General features: G+C 38.5%; 1 protein-coding gene across 1 annotated transcript in view; it reads left to right on the top strand.

The window, feature by feature from the left end:
• Positions 1-26,714, top strand: part of CATSPERB (cation channel sperm associated auxiliary subunit beta) — a 131,542-nt gene that overhangs the window by 60,539 nt on the left and 44,289 nt on the right. The window contains exons 14-16 of the mRNA XM_060096021.1: positions 4,647-4,791; positions 22,250-22,404; positions 24,546-24,700. Of these exons, the coding sequence (XP_059952004.1) occupies positions 4,647-4,791; positions 22,250-22,404; positions 24,546-24,700 (455 nt within the window). The remainder of the gene's footprint in view (positions 1-4,646; positions 4,792-22,249; positions 22,405-24,545; positions 24,701-26,714) is intronic.

Below are 26,714 nucleotides of genomic sequence, written 5' to 3' on the forward strand. Positions count from 1 at the left end.
TGAAAAACTCACTAGACAAGTTTAACAGCAGACTAGATCAAGCAGAAGAAAGAATCAGCAAATTGAAGAGAGATTATTTGAAATCATCAAGTCAGAGGAGCAAAAAGAAAAAAGAATGAAGAAAAGTGAAGAGAACCTCAGGAATTTACAGATACTCTCAAATGGGCCTACATATGCAATTATGGGAGTCCCAGAAGGTGAAGAGAGAGAGAGAAAGGGACACAGAACTTATTTAAAGAAATAATGGTCAAACACTTCTCAAATTTGAGGGGGAAAATGGACATACACGTTAAAGAAATTCCAATCAGAATAAGTCCAAAGAGACCAACACTGAGACACATTATAATCAAACTGTCAAAAGTCAAAGACAGGGCCTCCCTGGTGGCGCAAGTGGTTGAGAGTCCACCTGCCGATGCAGGGGATACGGGTTCGTGCCCCGGTCTGGGAGGATCCCATATGCCGCGGAGCGGCTGGGCCCGTGAGCCATGGCCGCTGAGCCTGCGCGTCCGGAGCCTGCGCGTCCGGAGCCTGTGCTCCGCAACGGGGGAGGCCACAACAGTGAGAGGCCCGCATACCGCAAAAAAAAAAAAAAAAAAGTCAAAGACAGAATCTTGTAAGCAGCAAGAGAAAAGTGACTTTGTCACATACAAGGGAACTTTCATAAAATTATCAGTGGATTTCTCAGCAGAAGCAGTGCAAGCCAGAAGGGAGTGGGATGATATATTCAAAGTGCTGAAAGGGGGAAAAAAAAAAACCTGTCAATCAAGAATACTGTAGGGCTTCCCTGGTGGTGCAGTGGTTGAGAGTCCGCCTGCCGAAGCAGGGGACACGGGTTCGTGCCCCAGTCTGGGAGGATCCCACATGCCACGGAGCGGCTGGTCCCGTGAGCCATGGCCACTGAGCCTGCGCATCCGGAGCCTGTGCTCCGCAACGGGAGAGGCCACAACAGTGAGAGGCCCGCATACTGAAGGAGTTCATTACAACTATATTTGCTCTGCCAAAAAAATGCTGAAAAGAGTCCTGCAAGACAAAACTAAAGGATGCTAGATAGAAACATGAAGTCACATGAAAATAAAAAGCTTTGCAATAATATAAAAACATGGACAAATACAGTAACTTGTATTAATGTTATTTTGGTGCGTAAGTTCACTTTTAATTCTTGTATAGGATTTACATGAGAAAAATATTTTAAAAACTATAAATATGTTAACAAGTATATAATATAAAAGCATGTAATTTATGACATCAATAACATAAAGTGTGGGGGTGGAGCTGTATAGGAGGTGATTTTGTATGCAGTTGAAGTTAAGTTGTTATCAGACTAAAAATAGAATGTAATACTTTATGTAATTGCAGTGGTAACTACAAAGAAAAATATATATGTGCAATATATACACAAGAACACAAGAAGGAAATCAAAGCATGTCACTACAAAAAAAAAAAACCACAAAGGAAGACAGTAAGAGAGGAAAGGAGGGACAAAAAGCTACAAGACATACGAAACAATAAACAAAATGGTAATGGTAAATCCTTCCCTGTCAGTAATTATTTACATTTAAATACACTAAGTACCCCAATCAAAAGACATAAATTAGCTGAATGGATTAAAAAAAAAAACCAAACAGGATGCAATTATATTCTGTTTACAAGAGACTCACTTTAGATCTGAGGACATAGGCTGAAAACAAAAAGATTGAAAAAATATTTCATGCAAATGGCATCCAAAAGATGGCTATACTATTTTATAATCATACAAAATAGACTTCAAGTCAGAAATCATTGCAAGAGACAAAGACATTATATAAGAATAAAAGGTCAATTCACCAAGAAGATATAACCATTATAAATATTTATGCATGAAACATCAGAGCAAACTTTGAAATATAAATATGAAGCAAACTTTGAAAGAATGAAGGGAGAAATAGATAGCAACATAATCATAAGAGACTTCATACTCCACTTTCAATAATGGATAGAACAACCAGACAGAAGATAAATAAGGAAACAGAAGACATGAACAACACTGTAGACCAATTGCACCTAACCGATGTAATCAGAGTACTGCACCCAGCAACTGCAGAATAAATTCTTCTCAAATACACACAGAACGTTCTCTAGGATAGATCATATGTGAGGCCACAAAACAAGTCTCAACACACTTAAAAAGATTGAAATTATACAAAGTATATTTTCCAATCACAGTGGAATGAAACTAGAAGTCAATAGAAGGAAAACTGGAAAATCCACAAGTATGTGGAAATTAACACATTCTTAAACAACCAGTGAGTCAAAGAGGTAGTCATAAGGGAAATCAGAAAATACCTTGAGAAAGTTAAAATGAAAACAAGACATATTGCAGCACTATTTACAATAGCTAAGATGTGGAAGCAACCTAAATTTCCATCAACAGATAAGTGAGTGAATAAAGAAGATGTGGTGTATATATACACAATAGAATACTACTCAGCCATAAAAAATAATGAAATAATGCCATTTACAGTAACATGGACGGACCTAGAGGTTATCATACTAGGTGAAGTAAGCTAGACAGAGAAAGATAAATATATAATATTGATTACATGTGGAATCTGAAAAAAAAAAAGGATACAAGTGAACTTATTTCAAAAACAGAAAGAGACTCACAGACATAGAAAACAAACTTATGGTTACCAAAGGGGAAAAGGGGGTGGGGAGAGGGATAAATTAAGATGTTGGAATTAACACATATACACTACTATATATAAAACAGATAAACAAGGACTTACTGTCTAGCACATGGAACTATACCCAGGGTTTTGTAATAACCTATAAGGAAAGAGAATCTGAAGAATATATATATATACACATATATATATATATATATATATATATATATATATATATATATATATATACAACTGAATCATTGTGCTGTACACCTGAAACTAACATGATATTGTAAATCAACTATACTTCAATATAAAAATAAAAAATAATCTGTGAAAAAAACGTATGGGATGCAGAAATAGCAGTACTAAAGGGAAGTTTATAGCTATAAACACATATTAAAAAGAAAAATCTCAAATTAACCACCTAATTTTACGACTTAAGGAACTAGAAAAAGAAGATCCACCAAATCAAAGCTAGCAGATGGAAGGAAATAATAAAGACTAGAAAAGAGATAAATGTAATCGAGAATAGAAAAACAATAGGAAAAAAAGCAATGAAATTAAGAGCTGCTTTATTGACAAGCCTTAGCTAGATTAACTAAGAAAAAGAAGACAACTAAAATTGAAAGAGGGGACATTACAATTAATGCCACAGAAATAAGGAGGATATGAGAATATTATGAACAGTTGTATGCTAACAAACTGGATAAGCTAGAAGAAATGGGTAAATTCCTAGAAACATACAACCTACTAATTCTTAAATTGTGAAGGCATAGGAAATCTGAACAGACCAATAACTAGTTAGGAGATTGAATCAGTAATCAAACCTCCCAACAAAGAAAAGCCCAAGAAGGGATGGCTTCGTTGGTGAGTTGTTCCAAATATTATATTTAAAGAAGAATTAACACTAATCCTCCTCAAACTCATACCAAAAAAAATGAAGAGGAAGGAACACTTCCAAGGTCATTCTATGATGCCACCATTATCCTAATACCAAAGCCAGACAAGGATACTACAAGAAAGGAAAACTAGAGACCAAATCCCTAGAAAACACTGATGCAAAAATTCTCAACAAAATACTAGGAAACTGAATTCAACAGCACATTAAAAGGATTATACATACCATGACCATTGTGATTTGTTCCTAGAACACAGACATGGTTCAACATATGAAACTGATCAATGTAATACACCACATTAACAGAATGAAAGAAAAAAAATCACAGCATCATCTCAATTGATACAAAAGAACATTTGACAAAATTCAACATACTTTCAAGATAAAAATACTTAACAGACTAGAAATAGAAGAAAACTACCTAAACATAATGAAAACCATATATGAGAAACCCACAGTGAGCATTATGCTCAATGGTGAAAGACTTAAAGCTTTTCCTCTAAGATCAGGAACAAGGCAAGGAAGCCCACTCTCACCACTTGTCTTCAATATAGTACTGGAAGTTCTAACCAGAGCTATTAGACAAGAAAAAGAAATTTAAAAGTATCTGTATATAAAAGGAAGAAGTAAGATTATCTCTATGCACAGATGCTATGATCTTGTATGTAGAAAACTCTGAAGATTCTACAAAACAAATGAAACAAAAACAAAAAAACCTGATTAGAACTAATAAAGGAATTCAGCACAGAAGTCTCATTTTAATATGGATAAGCACTCTCCTCCATATCCAAATACATCCAACACTTCATCCTTTTATGAACAAGGAGGACCAGTTGGGAGATGATGGAATAACTTTGTTCTTTGGTACATTCACAATGCATACTGTTTAAAACTGAAGACTGCCATGTACACTTTTGCACAAACTCTAGGAAGGAAATAGATGGTTGAACAAGTAGGTAAGGAGTCAGTCTGTACGTCTGTGTGTGTGTGATGGATGAGGGAGTATGGTCATGGTGCATGACTTTTCTTAGGAAGATTAGGTAACTGATGACTGTTACATGGCAGCTCTTTAGTGAGGTATTATCTTTTTATTCCCTTAGGTATGGCTTTCAATTGATGGTGGCAACACCTTTGAATTAATAGCTGACTTTCATGATGATATCATAAAGAATACTTATCATAGTTTTTATACTTCAGATATTACTTTTGTTTCCCGAAGTGGAAAGATTTACTTGACAAAGGCAGGTGAGGAATTCACTTTTATTGGTATAAGCACTACCTGTGAGCCAGGGATTAGATTTATTTTAAAATCTGCCATATTAATGAACTAATCCTAAGGTCACAGACCTATTAGGGGTGATGGATTTTAAAAAAATTTTTACTGTAATAAAAATAAACATAACAAAATTTACCATCTTAACCATTTTTTTTTTTTTCCTTTTTTTTTTTTTTTGCGTTATGTGGGCCTCTCACTGTTGTGGCCTCTCCCGTTGCGGAGCACAGGCTCCGGATGCGCAGGCCCAGCGGCCATGGCTCATGGGCCCAGCCGCTCCGCGGCATATGGGATCCTCCCAGACCGGGGCACGAACCTGTATCCCCTGCATCGGCAGGCGGACTCTCAACCACTGCGCCACCAGGGAGGCCCCATCTTAACCATTTTTAAGTGTATAGTTCAGTGGTATTAAATATATGCAAGTATTCTGCAAGCACCTCCAACATCCATCTCCATAACTCTTTTCATCTTGAAACTCTATACCCTTTAAAAAATAAATCCCCACTCCCCACTCCCCTCTTCCCCACAGCCTCTCACAGCTGCCATTCTACTTTCTGTCTCTATGATTTTGACTACGTTGGTACCTCATATAAGTGGAATCATACAGTGTTTGCCCTTTTGAGACTAGATTATTTCACTTAGCATAATGTTCTCAAGGGTCATCCATGTAATAGCATATGTCAGAGTTTTCTTCATCATTAAGGCTGAATAATATTCAGTTGTATGGTATATATGACATTTTGCTTGTCCATTCATACATCAGTGGACAATTGTGTTGCTTCCATGTTATAGCTATTGTGAATAGTGTTGCTATGAACATGGCTATACAGATATATCTTTGAGACCTGCTTTTATTTCTTTTGGGTATATACTCAGAAGTGGGATCGCTGGATCATATGATAATTCTATTTTTAATTTTTTGAGGAACTTCAATACTGTTTACACAGCACTGTACCATTTTACATTCTGACCCCCAGTGCAAAAGAGTTCCAGTTTCTCCACATCATTGCCAACCCTTGTTATTTTCTGGTCTTTTGATAGTAATCATCCTAATGGATGTGAAGTGGTTTTTCATTATAGTTTTGATTGCATTTCCCTAATTATTAGTGATGTTGAGCATCTTTTTATGTCCTTATTGGCCATTTTTTAATCTTTGGAGAAATGTCTTTTGAAGTCCTTTACCTGTTTGTTAATCAGATTGCTTGTTTTTATTGTTGAGTTTTAGGAGTTTTCTATTTATTCTGCATATTAATCCCTTGTCAGATAAATGATTTGCAAATATTTTCTCCCATTCTGTGGGTTACCCTTAACTAATTTGGTTATTTCTTAAGTAGTTTTTTGATGCTATTATAAATGGAATTGTTTTCCTAATTTTGTCTTCTAATTATTCATGTTAGTGTACAGAAATGCAACTGATTTTTGAGTGATGATTTTATATCCTGCTACTTTGCTGAATTCCATTATTAGTTCTAATAGGTTTTTTTTTTTGTAGAAGCTTTAGGGATTCTTACATATAAGATCACATCATCTGTGAACAGAGATGATTTTACTACTTCCTTTTCAATTCTGATGCTTTTAACTTCTTTCTCTTGCCTAATAGCTCTGGCTAGAACTTCCAGTACTATATTGAATAGAAGTGGTGAGAGTGGGCTTCCTTGCCTTGTTCCTGATCTTAGAGGAAAAGCTTTAAGTCTTTCACCCTTGAGTATAATGTTCACTGTGGATTTCTCATATATGGTTTTCATTATGTTTAGGTAGTTTTCTTCTTTTTTTAATAATCTTTATTGGAGTATAGTTGCTTTACAATATTGTATTAGTTTACACTGTACAGCAAAGTGAATCAGCTATACATATACATATATCCCCTCTTTTTTGGATTTCCTTCTCATTTAGGTCACCATAGAGCACTGAGTAGAGTTCCCTGTGCTATACAGTAGGTTCTCATTAGTTACCTATTTTATACATAGTATCAATAGTGTATATATCTCAATCCCAATCTCCCAATTCATCCCACTCACCCCTCCCCCCATAGTTTTTTTCTATTTCTAGTCTGTTAAGTGTTTTATCATGAAAGTATGTTGAATTTTGTCAAATGCTCTTTTGTATCAGTTAAGATGATGTTGTGGGTTTTTTTCTTTCATTCTGTTAATGTGGTATACTACATTGATCAGTTTTTATATGTTGTTTGCATTCAATGTTCCTTGCATTACAGGAATAAACCCTACTTAGTCATGGTGAATAATCCTTTTAATGGGCTGCTGAATTCTGTGTGCTAGTATTTTGTTGAGGATTTTTGCATCATACTCATCAGGGATATTGGTCTACAGTTTTCTTTTTTCTTTTTTGATAGTGTTTTTGTTTGGCTTTGGTATCAGGATAACACTGGCTTCATGGAATGAGTTGGGAAATGTTCCTCCTTTTCAATTTTTTGGAAAAGTTTGAGAAGGATCAGTATTAGCTCTTCTTTAAATGTTTTGTTGAATTCACCAGTGAAGCCATCAGGTCCAGGGCTTTTCTTTGTTGAGAGATTTTTTATTACTAATTCAATCTCCTTACTAGTTTTAGGTCTATTCAGATTTTCTATTTCTTCACAATTTACTTAGTCTTGTAGGTTTTTTTTTTCTAGGAATTTTTCCATTTTATTTAGCTCATCCAATTTGCTGGTGTACAGTTGTTTATAATACTCTCTTATAATCCTTTCTACTTCTGTAGAAGTAGCAGTAATGTTCTCACTTTCACTTCTGATTTTAGTAATTTGAGTCATCTTTCTTTTTTTCTCAGTTCATCTAGGTAAAGGTTTATTGATCTTTTCAAAGAATCAACTTTTGATTTTATTGATTTTCTTTCTTATTTTTCGACTCTCTGTTCCATTTATCTCTGCTCTAATCTTTATTATCTCCTTTTCCCTTGCTAGCTTTTGGTTTACTTTGTTCTTCTTTTTCTAGTTCCTTAAGTTTTAAAGTTAAATTGTTGATTTGAGAAATTTCTTGATTTTTGTTTTAACAATTTTAATTGAGGTATAATTGACATGTAACATTATATTAGTTTTAGGTATACAACATAATGATTTTATATTTGTAGACATTGCAAAATGATTACCACAATAAGTCTAGTTAACATCCATCACCATAAATAGTTACAGATTTTTTTTCTTGTCATGAGAACTTTAAGATCTACTCTCTGAGCAACTTTCACATATGTAATACAGTATTATTAACTATAGTAACCATGCTGTACATTACAGGTATATGTAATTTTATTGTGCTTAGCTTTATTGCACTTTGCAGATACTGCTTTTTTTTTAAACGAATTGAAAGTTTGTAGCAACCATCCATTTTCAGATGATGGTTAGCATTTTTCAGTGATAAAGTATTTTTAAATTAAGGTATATACATTGTTTTAAAGGCATAATACTATTATACCCTTAATAGACTACAGTCTAGTGTAAATGTAACTTTTATATACACTGGGAAACCAAAAAATTCATGTGACTTGCTTTATTGCAATATTTGCTTTATTGTGTTGGCCTAGAAACAAACTTGCAGTATCTCCTAGGTATTCCTGTACATCTCCATGACTTACTTTTTTTTTTTTTTTTTTTTTTTTTTTTGCGGTACGCGGGCCTCTCACTGTTGTGGCCTCTCCCGTTGCGGAGCACAGGCTCCGGACGCGCAGGCTCAGCGGCCATGGCTCACGGGCCCAACCGCTCCGCGGCATGCGGGATCCTCCCGGACCGGGGCACGAACCCGTGTTCCCTGCACCGGCAGGCGGACTCTCAACCACTGCGCCACCAGGGAAGCCCGACTTACTTATTTTATAGTTGGAAGTTTGGACTTTTTGGCTCCCTTCACTCATTCCTTCCTTTTTTTTTTTTTTTTTTTTTTTGCGGTACGCGGGCCTCTCACTGTTGTGGCCTCTCCCGTTGCGGAGCACAGGCTCCGGACACACAGGCTCAGTGGCCATGGCTCACGGGCCCAGCCGCTCCGCGGCATGTGGGATCCTCCTGTACTGGGGCATGAACCCGTGTCCCCTGCATCAGCAGATGGACTCTCAACCACTGCGCCACCAGGGAAGCCCTCTTCCTTATTTTTAATGTAAATATTTAGAGTAATAAATCTCCTCCTTATCACCACTTTCACTTCATCCCGTAAGTTTTAGTATACTGTATTTTCATTTTCATTTGTCTGTAGGTATTTTACAATTTCCCTTGTGATTTCTTCTTTGGTAGGTTGCTAGTTTAAGTAAGTGTTGTTTAGTTTCCACAATTTTGTGAATTTCCAGTTTTCTTTGTTATTAATTTTTAACTTCATCTCCTTGTGATCAGAGGAGATACTTTGTGTGATATTTATCTTTTTAAGTCTATTGAAACTTAATTTGTGGCATAACATATAGTCTGTCCTGGAAATTGTTCCATATGCCCTTGAGAAGTGTATGTACTGTTGTTGGGTGGAATGTTCTGTGTATGTCTATTAGATTCAGTTGGTTTACTGCACTGTTTAAGTACTTGATGTCCTTACCTATCTTCTCTCCGGTGTTCTGTCCATAATTGTGAGTGGGGTATTGAAGTCTCCAACTACTGTTGTTTCAGCTGTTGATGTCACAAAATTACATCCTTATACATTGTGTGCCTCCAAACATAAATTAGTAATTCTTTTAAATGCATCAGTCTCCTAAATTATGTAGAAAATGAGACTTGGAGTTACAAACCCAAGTTAACAGTAAGTAATACTAGCTTTTACATTAATCATTTTTTTCTTTAAATGTATTAGTCTCTTAAATCATATAGAAAACACAAGTACAGTTACAAACCATTATTCACTTTGCTTCAATGATTTTTCTTTCTGTTCCTCAGACTTGCTAATTTTCATTGTCCTATTTTCAAATTAACTGATTCTTTCTTCTACCTTTCAATCCCTCTAGCAAATTTTTAATTTCAGTTATTGTGCTTTTTCAGCTATAGAATTTCTTTTTGGTTCTTTTAGTTTTTCTATCTCTTTATTGATATTTCCATTTTGTTCATATATTATTTTCTTGACTTTTTCCACATCTTCCTTTAGTTTTTTGAATATCTTTAAGATGGAACCTTTCTGTTGATTTAATTTTTTCCTTTGAATGGGCTATATTTTCTGTTTCTTTGTATGCCTTGTGATTTTTTTGTTGAATACTGGACATTTGAATCTAATAATAGAGTAATCTGGAAATCAGATTCTCCCCCTTCTCCAGGGTTTGCTTTTTTGTTGTTAATGTTTTTTGTTTTTGTTTTTTTTTTATTGTTGTGGACACTCTCTGTGCCAAGGATTAGCCTGAGATGTAAACTCAAGATCTTCTTAGGTCTTTCCTGAGCCTGTACCTTTCCCCAAGTGTATGTGGTCAGTTTCTAAATTTTCCTTGTGTATGCAGTTGCTTTTGAATGTCCTAGTCTTTCTCCCCAACTTTACTGAGATATAACTGACATAATATTGTGTAAGTTTAAGATGTACAGTGTAATGATTTGATATATGTATATATTGCAAAATGATTATCACCATAAGGTTAGTTAACACATCAGTCATCTTACATAGTTATAATTTTTTGTGTGAAGAGAACTTTTTAGACTTACCCTCCTAGCAACTTTCAAATATATGTATAGTATTGTTAACTATGTCACTGTACTGTATGTTGCATCCTCAGAACTTATTCATCTTATAATTGGAAATTTGTCCCCTTCAACCACCTTTACCAATTACCCCTTCCCCATTCCTCTGCCACCACACCCCTGGCAACCACCATTCCCAATTACCCCCTCCCCATTCCCCTGCCACCACTCCCCTGGCAACCACCATTATCAATTACCCCCTCCCCATTCCCCTGCCACCACACCCCTGGCAACCACCATTCTGCTCTCAATTTCTATTAGTTTGACTTTTTTATAGATTCTACATATAAGTGAGGTCATACAGTATTTGTCTTTCTTTGACTATTTCACTTAGCATAATGCCCTCTGTTTCATCCATTGTTGCAAATGGCAGGGTTTCCTTCTTTTTAATGGCCAAATAATATTCTATTGTGTATATATACCACATTTTCTTTATCCATTCATCTGTTGTTGAACACTTAGGTTGTTTTCCTGTCTTGATTATTCTGAATAATGCTGCAATGAAAATGGGGATGCAGATATCTCTTTGAGATAGTGATTTCATTTCCTTTGGATATATACCCAAAAGTTGAATCACTGAATCATATGGTAGTTTTATTTTTGAATTTTGTGGAGTCTTCACACTGTTTTCCACAGTGGCTGCACCAATTTACATTCCCACCAACAGTGTTCTCTTTTCTCCACATCTTCCCCAACACTTGTTACCTCTTGTCTTTTTGATAATAACTCAAATGTCCTAGTCTTTAATGTCTGGTTCCCAAAAGGGAAAAAAAAAGAGACAAATGATGGGGTAGATAAGGGGGAAGGGCCCAGACCTTTAAATTCCTTGGAAGTCATTTCAGCCAGCGGGGAGTGGACTTGCAACACTGAAAGAGGTGCAACAAGAATGGCCACCCTCCTTTTTGTCTGCACCTCTGTGATAAGAAGCTGCAATCAGCAAACAGAGCACAGATCCACAATATTTGGAGGACAAGGTCCTTTTTGCCCACACTGGCTCCTGCAAACTGTGTGCAACTGCCCCAGGAACACATGCATAACTGCCTGCCCTGAGGCTAGAGGTGGAGGATGGGTAGCTTCTCCTGTGCTAAGGGCTGAAATTAACCACAATTTACTACCAGAGTCTTCCTCTGGAAGTTGCAAGCCTTCAATAGACTCCAGAGTTCCCAAACAATTACATCAGATAGATTCTTGCAGTGCAATTGTTGTCCAAGTGGGGAGAGAGATTCCTAGTGCATCCCACTCTACCATCTTCCCAGAATTCTATGGCAGGGGGTGGGGTGGTGATGATGGATTTTTAGGATCTACAAAAATAGGATCCTATGAACAACCCTAAAGCAGGGGGACTCTGAAACATCATGCTTTATTCTCATTTACAATTTCAGTGATTTTTTTTACTCTCCCCAAAGACAAATAATAATAGCTCCCACCCACTGAGCTACTATAGTTGTTCTCAGCATGTTACAAATATCATCTCATTTAATATTCACAACAACCAAGTTGAAATAGGTAATGTTAAATTACTTTTACAGTTTAAATTGATATGATTAAACTCACACAGCTTGGACTTCCCTGGTGGTGCAGTGATTAAGAATCTGCTTGCCAATTCAGGGGACATGGGTTCGAGCCCTGGTCCGGGAAGATCCCACATGCCAAGGAGCAACTAAGCCTGTGTGCCACAACTACTGAGCCTGCGCTCTAGAGCCCACGAGCCACAACTACTGAAGCCCATGTGCCTAGAGCCCGTGCTCTGCAACGGGAAACCACCGCAGTGAGAAGCCCACGCACTGTGACGAAGAGTAGCCCCCGCTCACCGCAACTAGAGAAAGCCCATGCGCAGCAATGAAGACTCAGTGCAGCCATAAATAAATAAATAAATAAATTTATTTTTAAAAAAATGGGGCTTCCCTGGTGGCGCAGTGGTTGAGAGTCCGCCTGCCAATGCAGGGGACACGGGTTCGTGCCCAAGTTCGGGAAGATCCCACATGCCGTGGAGCGGCTGGTCCCATGAGCCATGGCCGCTGAGCCTGCGTGTCCGGAGCCTGTGCTCTGCAACGGGAGAGGCCACAACAGTGAGAGGTCCGCGTATTGCAAAAAATAATAATAAAATAAAATAATAAAGTCACACAGCTTGTAAGAGGTGGAGTTGGGTAAATGATATATAGCTCTCCATTTACTTGGTTTGGTAATTTTGTCATTGATGTCAAATTTTGTCATTGATGTCTTTGATCAAGCCTACATAGCTCCTCTCAGTTTGCACAGTTGAAAGGAAAAATTCATGTTGATTGACCTTATTGACAGATGCCTATCCCCTTCCAACACAGTTAAATTTTGTTAACCTGTCTTGGAGCCTAGAATGATAAAGGGACATGGCTCTCAATTTATTTCTCTGTCTCTATGATCTGCCTTTTCATGTTGTCATTCAGTTATTGAGACTTTGAGATCTTGTCTTATTGAATCTATTAATTCATTAAAGTCTTTTGATGCAAAATACAGAGGAAATTTTACCTTATCTTGAGATATGCTTTGTCTGACTGGATTCTTTACATCTCTGATATGCCATCAGTGCCTTCCTATTCTGCCTTTTCCTTTCCCCTTCCCTCCCCTATTCTACCTTCTTCTTTACCCCTTTCCTCCCTCACATCTTCTCCTCCTTCTGTTCCTCCTCCTCCTCTTTTTCTCTGGTTCATCACTAAAGTGTGCAGCACTGGTAGATCTTCAATTTGTTCCGATGCAATGTGGGTAAATTATTCTTGAGACTGTTTGCCTCACCTCATCTAGGTAGCACTTGATTCATTCTCTCAACTCAGTAAAGGACCTTGGAAGGAGGTGAACCTGACTTCACTTAAGAGGGCTGGTTTTCCCCTTTACTCTTCCTTTGGAAACCATCTCATCCACTGTCAACCTCTGTCTCCTTAGGAGGATATTACTGAGAGTCCTCGGGATTTTGTTGATTTACCTTCCTTCTCTCTATATTGCTTTAAAGGGTTATACATAGAATAGTGTGACCTGTTACATCAGCAGTTTCTCTTCCTTTCCTTAGCTCATACTTTTCTACCTTTTGGCATAATACGTTTTTTTTTTTTCTTGATTCCTTCTGGTGGTTTTGTTTACTCCAATTTATTTATTTGTTAAAATACACACAACACAGACTTTAACATTTTAATTTCTTTTAGGGGTATGGCTCAGTAGCATTAGGTATATTCACATTGTTGTGCAACCATCATCACCATCCATCTCCCTCCAGAATGTTTCCATCTTTCTAAACTTAAACTCCATAGCCATTAAACAGTAACTCCCCATTCTCTCTTCCCTCCAGCCCCAGGCAACTACTTTCTGTCTCTCTGAATCTGACCACTCTAGATATCCCATATAAGTAGAGTCATACAGTATTTGTCCTTTTGTGACTGACTTATTGATTTAATATGATGTCTTCAAGTTTCATCCATGTTGTAGCGTATATCAGTACTTCATTCCTTTTTATGGATGAATAATATTTTATTGTATGGATTTGGCACATTTTGTTTATCCATTCATCAGAATATTTGGGTTGATGGACATTTGATGTTTTTTACACTTTTTTGGCTATTGTGAATAATACTATTATGAACATCTGTGTACAAGTTTTGTGTAGACATATGCTTTCAGTTCTTTTGGGTATATACTTAGGATTCTCATTGCTAGGTCATATGGTAACTCTATGTTTAACATTTTGAAGAACTGTCAAACTATGGTTGTACCATTTTACATTCCCACCAGCAATGTATGAGGATTATTTCTCTACATCCTCACCAACACTTATTATTATCTGTCTTTTAAAAATTTTAGTTACTGTAGTGGATGGGAAATTGTATCTCATGGTTTTGATTCGCATTTCTCTAATGACTAATGATATTAAGAATCTTTCCATGTGTTTATTGGTCACTAATATATCTTCTTTGGAGAAATACTTATTCAAATCCTTTGCCAATTTAAAATTGAGTTAATTGATTTTATTAATGAGTTATAAAAGTACTTTATATATTCTGAATGTAAGTCCCTTAAGAGATTTGCATGTATTTTCTCTCATTCTATGGGTTTTTTACATTCCTGATGGTGTTTTTTTGTGGCACAAACATTTTAAATTTTAATCAAGTCCAATCTCTTTTTCCTTTTGTTGTTTGTGATTTTGCTGTCTTATCTAAGAAACCATTGCCTAATTCATGAGCATGAAGCTTTACTCTTAATATTTTCTTCAGAGAGGTTTATATTTTTCATACATTTTAGGGTTCATTTTTTCAGGTGTTGATGAGATAATAAAACTATCAATTGTAAAAAAAATGCTGAAATTCAATAACTTAATAGGCAAGGAAGATCTACCTTCAATACTAGTCTCCTACTAGCCATCCATTTTACATTTGGTAGTGTATATGTGTCAATGCTATTTTCTCACTTCACCCCAGCTTCCTCTTCCCCTAATAGGAAGCTACTGCATAGCACAGGGAGATCAGCTTGATGCTTTGTGATGACCTAGAGGGGTGGGATGGGGAGGGTGGGAGGGAGGCTCACAAGGAAGGGGATATGGGGATGTTTGTATACATATAGCTGATTCACTTTGTGGTACAGCAGAAACTAGCACAACATTGGAAAGCAATTATATGCCAATAAAGGTTAAAAAAAAAAAAATGAAATACAGTCTCCCCGAAGGTAGATCTCCCAATGTTCAAGTACACTTTTATAGATCACTGGGTAAGTTTGCAGATTGGGGTAAACTTGGAGATACCTGATTAGGTATAACCAGAGTAGGAAATATACTAATTGTCTCCAAGACAAGAATGAGTCTGGGGGTTTTTGTTTGTTCCTTTGTTTTTAACATTGCCAACATTCTTGACTGTCCAAGCTTAAAACCAGGTTCTGTTGGTCTTGTAAGTCTATGATATGATTCTAAACCACAAGCTCTCTAAAGGTTTCTGATACGACTTCATAAAGCATGGTTTCTAAGGCCTTGATCCCGTGTCCTTGATGCTCGCCAGCAGGAACAGTTTTACCACCATAATATCTCCTCAATGGTCCTTCCTTATTCAAGGATAAGGAGAGAGCACAAAATTCTGATTCTAGTCCCTCAGATCTTCCCCACAATGTTTATTTATTCTCGTTTCTGTCAATAAAATTTTGTTCAATTTATGTTGGTATCAAGGTTAATCTTGTGGTTAATTTGTCTGAATCATTTGTTGAGACAGAAGGTGTGCAGTAGTAGCATTTAGAATTCTGACAATCAGGCATCCTGTGACTGTGCAATAAACAAAAATAACTATCAGTATCATTGGGAGGGGTTGGAAAGCAGAGCAAGCTATGGAACATTCCCAGTACTCTGGAAAGTTCCCACATGCCCTTTCTTGTCAGTATACCGCTAAGGGTAGCCATTACCCTGACTTCTAATACCATAGATTAGTTTTGCCTGGTTGTGAACTTCATATAAATAGAATTATGTGGTATACACACACACACACACACACACACACACACACACACACACATATATGTGTGTTTGTGTGGTATGCGGGCCTCTCACTGTTGTGGCCTCTCCCGTTGCGGAGCACAGGCTCCGGACGCACAGGCTCAGCAGCCATGGCTCACAGGCCCAGCCACTCCGCGGCATGTGGGATCTTCCCGGACCGGGGCACGAACCCGTGTCCCCTGCATCGGCAGGCGGACTCTCAACCACTGCGCCACCAGGGAAGCCCCTGTGGTATATATTTTATGTCTGACTTTTTCCAGTCAATATTATGACTTTGAGATTCCTCCATGTTGTCACAAGTATTAGTAATTTGCTCTTTTTCATTGCTGCGTGGTCCTCCGTGGTCTGAATATACAACAATTTATTTATCCATTCCACTGCTGGTAGGTATTTGAGTTGCTTCCATTTGGAGCCTATTATGAATAAAGCAGTTATGAACATTCTTGTATAAGTCTTTTGCTAGACAGAGCTTTCATTTCTGTTGGGTATAAATATCAGAATGGAATTACTACATCATAAAGTATATGTTGGTTTAGCTTTTTGTGAGAAAAAATATTAAATGCTGCCAACATTTTTCCAATGTGATTTTATCAATTTACTGTCCCACCAGCAATATGAAAGGATTCCAGTTGCTCCCTCTTCTGGCGAACACTTAGTATTGTCTTTTAAATAGTAAGCCATTATGGTGAGTATGTAATGGTATCTCATTGAAGATTTAGTTTCCATGAATAATAATGTTGAGCACATTTTCACATCTTCACTGGCCAATCTTTTTTTTTAAATTTTATTTATTTTTTGTCTGCGTTGGTTCTTCATTGCTGTGTGCGGGCTTTCTCTAGTTGTGGCGAGCGGGGACTACTCTTCGTTGCGGTGTGCGGGTTTCTCATTGCGGTGGCTTCTTTTTGTTGCGGAGCATGGGCTCTAGGCACGGGGGCTTCAGTAGTTGCAGCACGCAAGCTTCAGTAGTTGCAGTGCTCAGGCTCTAGGGCGTGCAGTCTTCAGTAGTTGTGGCATGTGGGCTCAGTAGTTGTGGCACGTGGGCTCAGTAGTTGTGGCTCTCGGGCTCTAGAGTGCAGGCTCAGTAGCTGTGGCGCACAGGCTTAAGTGCTCCGCGGCATGTGGGATCTTCCCGGACCAGGGATCAAACCCGTGTCCCCTGCATTGGCAGGCGGATTCTTAACCACTACGCCACCAGGGAAGTCCCTCACTGGCCAATCTTTGTATCTTTTTTTGTAAATTATCTCTTCAAGTCTTTTTAATCAAGTTTTATCAGATTGCCTTTTTTCTTATTGATTTCTATGAGCTTTTAATTTATTATGGATATGAGTCCTTTTTTAGAAATATAATTTGCAAACATCTTTTCCCAATTAGTGGCTTGTAATTTTTATTCTTTTCCATGGTGTCTCTGGATGAAGAAAATTATTAATTTTTTAAAAAATAATTTTATTTATTTATTTATGGCTGCATTGGGTCTCCGTGGCTAAATAGGCTTTTCTCTAGTTGCATCAAGCGGGGGCTACACTTCGTTGTGGTGCATAGGCTTCTCATTTCGGTGGCTTCTCTTGTTGCAAAGCACGGGCTCTAGGCGTGCGGGCTTCAGTAGTTGTGTCATATGGGCTCAGTAGTTGTGGCTCACAGGCTCTAGAGTGTAGGCTCAGTAGTTGCAGCACATGGGCCAAGCTGCTCCACTGCACATGGGATCTTCCCAGACCAGGACTCAAACCCGCGTCCCCTGCACCAGCAGGCAGACTCCCAACCACCGCGCCATCAGGGAAGTCCAAAATTATTAATTTTTAAAAGATCAATTTCTCAGCCTTTTCTTTATAGTTAGTGCTTCTTGCTTCGTATATCCTGTTTAAGAAATCTTTGTCTATGCCAAACTTATGAAGATATTCTCCTGTTTTCTTCTAGGAGATTAATTATTTTAGATTGCTTATATAGGTCTGTTTAAAATTTCTAATTTTGTATTTGGAGAGGTAAGGTTCTTTCTCCCCCATACAGCTGTCAGGTTCTCTACTCTGGCCTTGAGCTGGATATTCAAGGTCATAAGTTGGTTGTTTTGTTGTTGTTATTGTTGTTGTTTTTGGTAAGCTTTCTAATACATCCAATAAGTCATACTAAAAACCATGATTGTTATTGTAATCAAGCACAGCCACCCCATTTGATCACCTAAAGTCTTGCTCTCCACAGACCTACTCCATCCAATATAATTTGAGTAATCGTGTTGCCCTTGCTTGGTATGGATTGCCAGTTCACAATATCTGCCAGGCATAAGAAGTCATCTTTGCATTCCTTAAATGTATAAGCTACTCAGTCCCAGAATCCCACTTTGATACTGTTTCTAGGGACATGTCTGGTAAAAAAAAAAAAAAAAGTACTGTATCAGTAATAATCCTGGCAAGAACCTAATTCCACTCAAGTGTTTCACCTGAAGAGCCTTTATAAGGGAATTATTTGCAGAATGGTGGACAGAGTTAAAGGAACCAATATTAATATTAAAATATCCAGAGACTAGCAATGGAAGAAAGCCATTACAGTCCCTTTAGTTAAAGGGGTAATGCAAATAAATAGATGATAGATAGATTGATATATAGACAGACAGACTTCTCTTTCCTTCCCTTGTTCTTATCTCCTGCCAGTGCCTTTCACTGGCCAAACCCATTTAGAATCCAGCTGGAAACAGAGTGGAAGTATTGAAATACATAGGGGTGAGCCTTTTAGTGCACCGAATATGGAAGAGGAAGTCTGAGAATGGATCCAGGGGAATGGGCAAATAGAGAATAAACACATATTATGAAACAGAAGTCAAAATAGACTAAGCAAGATTACTTTGAAAATAGTAAAAATATTTAATACCTCAGAAAACTAAACTAAATTGGCAATATAAATAATTAAAAATTATAGATATAAACTATAGAAACATGTCCACATATAGAATGAATAAATAATTAGAAAGAATCTCGGATGACAAATATAGATGCTAAAGATTGAGAAATTGCAAGTGGTAGGGATTTTCAGTGATGAACAAAGGTGGTGGCTCTGTATTTCTCTTCCTGGCACATTGTAGCCCTTTGATATGAATGAATGGATGAATAAATACTGAAAATAGGAAGAATAAAGGAAACCAAAATTGATAAAACATTAATTTTTTTAACTAAAAGCAAAACCAATAATAAAAGCAAAAACACTTCTGAATTATTTGAAATAGAAAATGTAAAGCCAGGGACTCCCCTGGTGGCACAGTGGTTAAGAATCCACCTGCCAATGCAGGGAACACGGGTTTGAGTCCTGGTCTGGGAAGATCCCACATGCCGCCGAGCAACTAAGCCCGTGTGCCACAACTACTGAGCCTGTGCTCTAGAGGCCGTGCGCCACAACTACTGAAGCCCACATGCCCTTGAGACTGCGTGCCGCAACTAGTGAGCCCATGCGCCACAACTACTGAAGTCCGCATGCTCTAGGGCCCATGAGCCACAACTACTGAGCCCATGCTCTGCAACAAGAGAAGCCACCACAGTGAGAAGCCCGCACATCACAACGAAAAATAGCCTCCACTCTCCGCAACTAGAGAAAGCCTGCGCACAACAATGAAGATCAAATGCAGCCAAGAAAAAAATTTTTTTAAGCACACCAAAAGATCAAGCCAGCCTTGGATTTTTCTGCTACAACAATGAATATCACATATTCTTTTAAAGAACTTTCAGAGAAAAATATTACCTAAGAACCAACTCAACTAGTTGTTCATATGCAAAACCAACAGAAGAATGTTGTAAACATATTTCATCAAATGTGAGCTTCATTGAGTGTAAGATACACTTTGTTCTATTAACACAAAGAAAGGAAAAACTCTTCCAATTAAACTTTAACACAGTGTTTTAACAGTGATCGTGGATGATGCATGGATTGTGCTGACATTTCCCCAGCGTTCTGTGTGATAAGACAATAATTTCATGTGTATCTCCATAGTAAAACATAATGTAATTTCATCTACTTGTAGATTTCTTTTTTCTTAGGTCTTATAAAATATTTGGTGATTGTTCTACAAGAAAATGTGGCAGTGTGGTAATTCTTTAGCGACTTTTGCTTTATTGATAAATCTATGCCCTGCTTTGTTTTTCTCTCTTGCTGAACCCATAATAATTTTGTTTCAATACCAGATTATAATTTAGTATTTTAAGGCATTTTAAGCAGCATTAAAACTCAACATGTATTATACCAGTGATTCAGGAAAGTGATGACAGTATAAAGAGCGGAGACAAAGTATAATACACACATGTGTAGCCAATTGACCATTATGGCGTGAGTGCCACCTAGTGGACAATGATTATAAGACAGATCAATTATAAAATATCTCCACTTCCAAGATGTTAAAATGTGAAGAAAAAAATAAGTGTATCTTATGTTTATAGATGAAATATTACATATTGAACCTTAACAATTGTAATGGTTAATTTTATGTGTCAGCTTGACTGGGACAAAGGGTGCCCAGGTTAAACATTATTTCTGTGTGTGGCTGTGAGGGTGTATCTGGATGAGATTAACATTTGAATCCATAGACTGTCCTCCTCAGTATGGATGGGCATCATCCAGTCTCTTGAGGGCCTAAGTAGAACAAAAAGGTGGAGGCAAGAGGAATTCACCCCTTTTGCTTCTTGCCCGCCAGCTTGAGCTTGGACATCATCGGTCTCCTGCCCTCCCACCCCACAAGCCCAGTTCTCAGGCCTTTGGGCTTCAACTGGGAGTTACACCATCAGCTCCCCTGGTGCTTGGACCTTTGGTTCTCTACCTTACAGACAGCATATCATAGAACTTCTCAGCCTCCATAATTGCATGAGCTAATTCCTCGTTCTAAATTTCACAATAAATAAATATATATATTGGCTTGTCCAGGGTGATTGTGGTGAGAAGTGGCTGGGTTCTATATATATTTTGAGGCTAAAGTCAGTAGGATTTGCTGATGGATTAGACACAGGGTGTGAGAGGAAGAGAGGAATTAAGAATGGCTGTATGGTTTTTGGACTGAGCTGCAGGAATAACACAGTTGCCCTTACTGGAAATGAGGAAGGCTGAGGATGGAGGAGGTTTATGTGAGGATTGGGAGTTCAGTTTGGGATGAGTTCCATGTGAGATGCTTGGCTGACATGCATTTGGAGATGTCATTAGGCAGTTAGATAAGTCTGGAGTTCAGGGAAGAGAATGAGATGGGAGGTTTAAATTTGGGACTCATCCACATAAAAATGGATTTAAAATCCTGAAAGCAGAAATAGAGACACAGACATAGAGAACAAATGTATGGATACCAAGGGGGGAAGGGGAGGTGGGATGAATTGGGACATTGGGATTGACATATATATACTACTACACATAAAACAGATAACTAATGAGAACCTCCTGTATAGCACAGGGAACTCTACTCAGTGCTCTGCGGCGACCTAAATGGGAAGGAAATCCAGAAAAGAGGGGATATATGTATATGTAGAGCTGATTCACTTTGCTGTACAGCAGAAACTAACACAACGTTGTAAAGCAACTATACTCCAATAAAAATTAATTTTAAAAAATAAAGTAAAATCCTGGAACTGGATGAGATCTCCAGAGATAATGGTAGAAGATATCTAAGAACTGAGTCCTGGGGCACTCCAGTGTTTAGGGGTCAGGACAGGAGAAACTAAAGAGGATTAGGGAGCTTGGTGGGGGGAGGGGTGTGGAAATCAGCCTTTCTCATCCTGAAACCTCAGCGTTCACTCTGTCTCCATCCTCCATCCAGGAGAGGGGACACTTTCTTTGTCTGGGTCAGTGTTTGGTTCAGTGAATGTTGCTGCATCACCAGATGACTGCCAGTTCCTCTCAACGTGTTGCCCTAAGACACAAGAGAAATGCAAAACACCAAGTTTGGTTCCACATATTAATCCTAGTATAGCTAATGACCCAGTGGTCTCTACTGATAATTCCCCCTTGCCTCCCCAAGGGTTATTTTCTCACTGCCTTCTACCTACTCAGGAGTCTGATTTCAGTGTTAGGAAGAGAACCCACTGCCGGAGGAGCTAACCTCTTTTCCTCTCTACTTCTAGACACCCCCTCACTCTGTCCTTCACCTACTTCAGCGAACAGGTTCTGTAATGAAATGGAGCTTGAAAAAGAATTTCCAGGGACTTACCAAAGACTAACATGAACTTTGCTAATTCTGGAGTCTCAGAGCCCTTCTCCCACCTCTTAGTTCAAATAGAGTTTTTATAAGGTATAGTTTTTAAAGTTCTCTAGTTGTATCAATATCAAGAGATGTCTGTTTCTTTCTTAACAGGGTTAGGAAGATATAGTAAAATTGGATCTATTTCTGATAAAATTTTCACATTATACTATGACCACATGGGATTCATCCATAAACTGACTCCGGATCATTTTGAAGCTGGTGGGTCACTTGCTGCCTTTGGAAATTCTAAAGGCATTTTTGGACAGGTCAGTAATATAATGCATTGAAGCAGTTTGTCTTGTTTTAAGTGGAAATGGGAAAGTGTTTTCCTTACAAACTCTTATTAATGCTCTTTGCTCTATTTAACTAAAGGAAAAACCTCCATATATCAGGGAACATCTCCAAAATCTTTCAAGTCACGTACAGAGCTATCTAGATTTATATCCACCCAGAATATTTTCATATAAATGTCTTCACAGCAAACCACCAGATATTCTAAGCTAGATCCAATGCAGATCCATGGTGGGTTTGACTCTCTGCCTCTCAAGGTTGACCTTGAAGAAACATGAGTTCTGTTTTTTCCCAATATTTGACCTTTCTTCTTTCATATTAACCCTGCCCTCCTTGTTTCTTCCTTTTCTAAAGCTAACAGAGAAAGGCATTATGTGTCTCACAGAAGATACTTCATGCAGATTTTTCTAATAATTTTAATGTATAATGTGCCACTTATGAAGGTATATATGCCTAAGAACTCATCATGGGGCATATAATCATGAATTAATAATAATTAATAATGAATTTTCATCAATGTATCAGCAAAGAATCAAACAGATTTTTTGACCGGGACTTAATAAAACCTGCCCTTTGGCTTAAAGGAGGACTCAAGGATGACTCTAGTTTTAACTACGGTTCAGAACATGGTGTTTTAACTTCCCTGTCTGTCCGAGATATTTGTAGAGAGTAAAGTGGAACTTTCTAGTGACAGTAAGATGCCATCACGTGACTCCTTGTGTATTTATTTGCCCATCTGTTGTGTGGCTCTGCATAGAAATAAACCACGCGAGCGGGAGGGTAGCACTAACCATGAAAGCAGTTACCTCAATTTTCACTAACTTCACAATTTGTAGACAATGTCTTAGTTCTCTTATGTGAAAGTTTAAATGATTAAATCAAAAGCCAGTGGGGGTTTTTATACTCAGGGCGAGTGAGTTCAAGGAACTTATACTCAATATTACGACCTCCCTCTCCCAAAACAAACTATACACGTATTGTCTCTGGATACAAATGATCCCTAGACCTTATTTGGCTCCGACTAGGTGCCAGGCACTGTCATGAACACTTAATCTTTATAACAATTATTTACCCTCATTTTACCCATAAGGAAAGTGCAGTGCAGGGAGGCTAAATAATTCACCCCAAATTACACACCTCACTGGTTAGTCCCTGGAATCAGACATCGAATCAGGCAGCAAGCTCTCAGTCATTCTGCTGCCTTTCCCTGGACGTGCACATTCTTTTCATGGGATGTTCTTGCCACTCCCAGGCTAGAATGTCATGCAGAACTCTTAAAGCATTGTCAGTAATTTTCAAGACTCCTTAAGCCATCTGTTCAGTCCCACATGTATTCTCCTGGCATCTGTTTCCCAGCCTCTCTTCTCCGTGGGTTTCCAACTTTTAGAGGCCAGAGGAAAAGGCATGACAGAAAATGGGTCTGGAAGGCACTACTTGATGGTGGTGTCCCAACCAGTCTGTAGCATCTACCACCCCTCCTCCTGTCATAGCAACAAGGGCGACTCCAGCATCCCCTTGGGGGCTGGTCCCTACCTGTCTTCTCACCCCTGCAAGTTCCCAAATCTGGACAAGATCAGGATCAGAGAAGGGTGTGTTGGAAAGAAGACCTGCGGGTCAGAAATCTGGTCCAAAGGTGCCCTTGTTGACAGTGAGGGGAAGCCTTGTGAACCACCAGTGTTGGGGACTCAGCGGCAGCTGTGCAGGGTCACCAGTGTGTGTGAGATTGCGGGGGAGGGGGGCAGCTCTCAAGTGACGAGAGGTTCTTCCCTGCCCTCGCTTACAGAAAACTCCAAATAGGAACTGAATTCTAGAATCTGTGCCTCCAGACTCCTCCCACACACACAAGACAAGACATTCACATCTCCCACTGCAGCCTTCTACATAGGAATCTTAAACTGAATTTTACTTCTCAGAATTTCTTCTCCTCCTCAACAGAAAAGTGTGTTTTCCCTTGCACATGCATGGATATGCAGACAGAATGTGTTGAAATATTCCTCCTATTGATAAGCAAAGCAGTATTGTTTTGAGGTGAACTGGAAGCAAATCTTATTTTCATTTTGTCATAATGGAAATATAAAGTCATTTGAATTCAATACTTTCTTTTTTGGTGTTCCAGGCTCCTGACATGGGCTTTGAGACTGCCCTTGCTCCACAGTATATCACCTTAAATGAAATGATCTTTTATGCATATGTGCCCGAGAATGAACCGAAGGAAAGTATATACACCAAGAAATTCAATGACATTCACCTTGGAAAATTGATACACTCCAGGTAGGTACTGATTATCTTCACATTTTACTTAGATTGCACACCAGTATTGATATTCTAAATTTTGAGCCTATCTTTTGGGGTAATTTTCCTAGTCAAGGAGAGTAAGTCTTTTTTGGACACCTCGCAAGGCCAAATACATTTACTTATACACTCTAAGGTGCCTTGCACAATGCCCCAGTTTGAGAAACATGGGGCCAGTTATATCAGCACCATCTGGCCAAGCTAAAGAAATGTGTGTTTGTCATCCTGAGTATCAAAAATGTCTGGGCTACACTGGATACTGCTTATCCTCTGAGTTCACCCCCATGGCAGTTGTCATATGTCCTAAAGACAAGCACATCTAACGTAGAGGAGGCCATTCTGCACGAAATACTGCATGGCAAGGTATGCAGAGTTCTGAGGAACGCTTACTTCAAAGATGTTGGCAAGAGCCAGGGACCCTGAAAGCTGCCTTTAAGGCCTAAAATCTTTCTTTGAAAAACAATATAAATTCTATAACCCCTCACTCCCACATCTAACAACCAGAAAAGAAACAGTTTCAGATTACCAGAAACTCACCTATCTCCAAAGTGGTGAGCCCTTTTCCACCAGGTTGAAATCTGTCTATTATACATGCTTTGGGCTGTCAATTAGGATCTTGTCCCATAGCCAACAACTCCAGCTCTACGGGACAGCTCACTCAGAGGTAGAGATGGGGACAAGAATCAAACATAATATAGCAAATGCTGGCATTAGGGTTTTCTTCCACAAAGACTGTAGAACCTTCAGCCTCTGAGAAAAGTATCTGTGATCACCTAGAACTATTTGTTTTTGATGGCTTTTGGATGTGTGATATTCCAGATCAGTTAGTGCATGTTTACATAGGTATGTCCTTGTAAAAAACATAGAGAATCACTCTTTAAAATTAACATATGATTAACATCATCTCAACGTTAATATCAATTTCTTATATCCTAATTATTTTTAAAAGCATATGATGATTCTCTAAAGGATCAGAATATTTGAAAACCGGCATAGCATGTTCTGTGATCAAATTCAATAACTGTGCTCCACTTGCACAGAAACTAGAGAATGAGTATCTCCAAGGAAGGAAATGGGAGCAAAGAGCCAGGATCAGGGAACTGGAAGCAAGTGGGACTTCAAGCAGGAAGGTCAAGGGTGTGGGAGCCGGAAGTTATGAGGTCAGCTGTGGGCCAAAGGCAGATATCTAGATAGTCAGGAGGTGAAGCAGGGTGAATCTTTCATTCTTCTCTTCCACAAATAGTTATTTAACAAGGCACTCTGGAAGGTGCTGTGATGGAGAGTGAGGAAGACGTTCAAACCCATGTACTCCTGGAACTTGTATTCTAGGACAGGACATAGACAGTTGTGAATTACTGTTGATGTAAGTCTGCAACAGAGGAGCATGGAGCATTGAGAGAGTGAGTTCCTGGGGGCTGAGCCCTTATTTGGAGGATCTCGGAAGGTTTCCCAGAGGCAGTGATGCTTATGATGAGATCAGGAAAATGAGGATGAAGGAAGGGGATCGGGTGGGGGGAAGGTTCCAGCCTGAGGGCACAGCGTGGAAAAGGCCCCCAGGCCAAAAGGAGCATGATGTGTGCTTGAGAAACCCAAGAAAAACCAGAGTGACTTCAGTGTTGTGAACCAAGGAGAAAAGTCATTCGAGACCAGGTCAGGTGGGGCCTTCTGAGTCCCAGTGGGGAATGTGGATGTTATTCTAAGGGAGGGGGAAGCATTGAAGGCTTCAAATTAGGTGAATAACCAGATCAATTATGTGTAATTTGTTTACTGAATCAGCTGGATATCAACTTTTTTTTCCTCCTGTCTCTTCAGACCACCTCTATGGACCTATTTCCTTTCTGCCTCTAGATGAAGTATCAGCAAGTCTCATAGCTTTTCCCTTAGAGAGTAAATAAATACTTCCTTAGCTTAAAAAAGCCTAAGTCAGTCAATTACCACATGACTCCGTTCCTGCCCAGTGTTTTAAGAAACTTCAAACCCTTATCCAATTTAA

This window comes from Mesoplodon densirostris, chromosome 4 (assembly GCF_025265405.1).
Source record: "Mesoplodon densirostris isolate mMesDen1 chromosome 4, mMesDen1 primary haplotype, whole genome shotgun sequence".
In the NCBI taxonomy this organism is placed as follows: Eukaryota; Metazoa; Chordata; class Mammalia; order Artiodactyla; family Ziphiidae; genus Mesoplodon; species Mesoplodon densirostris.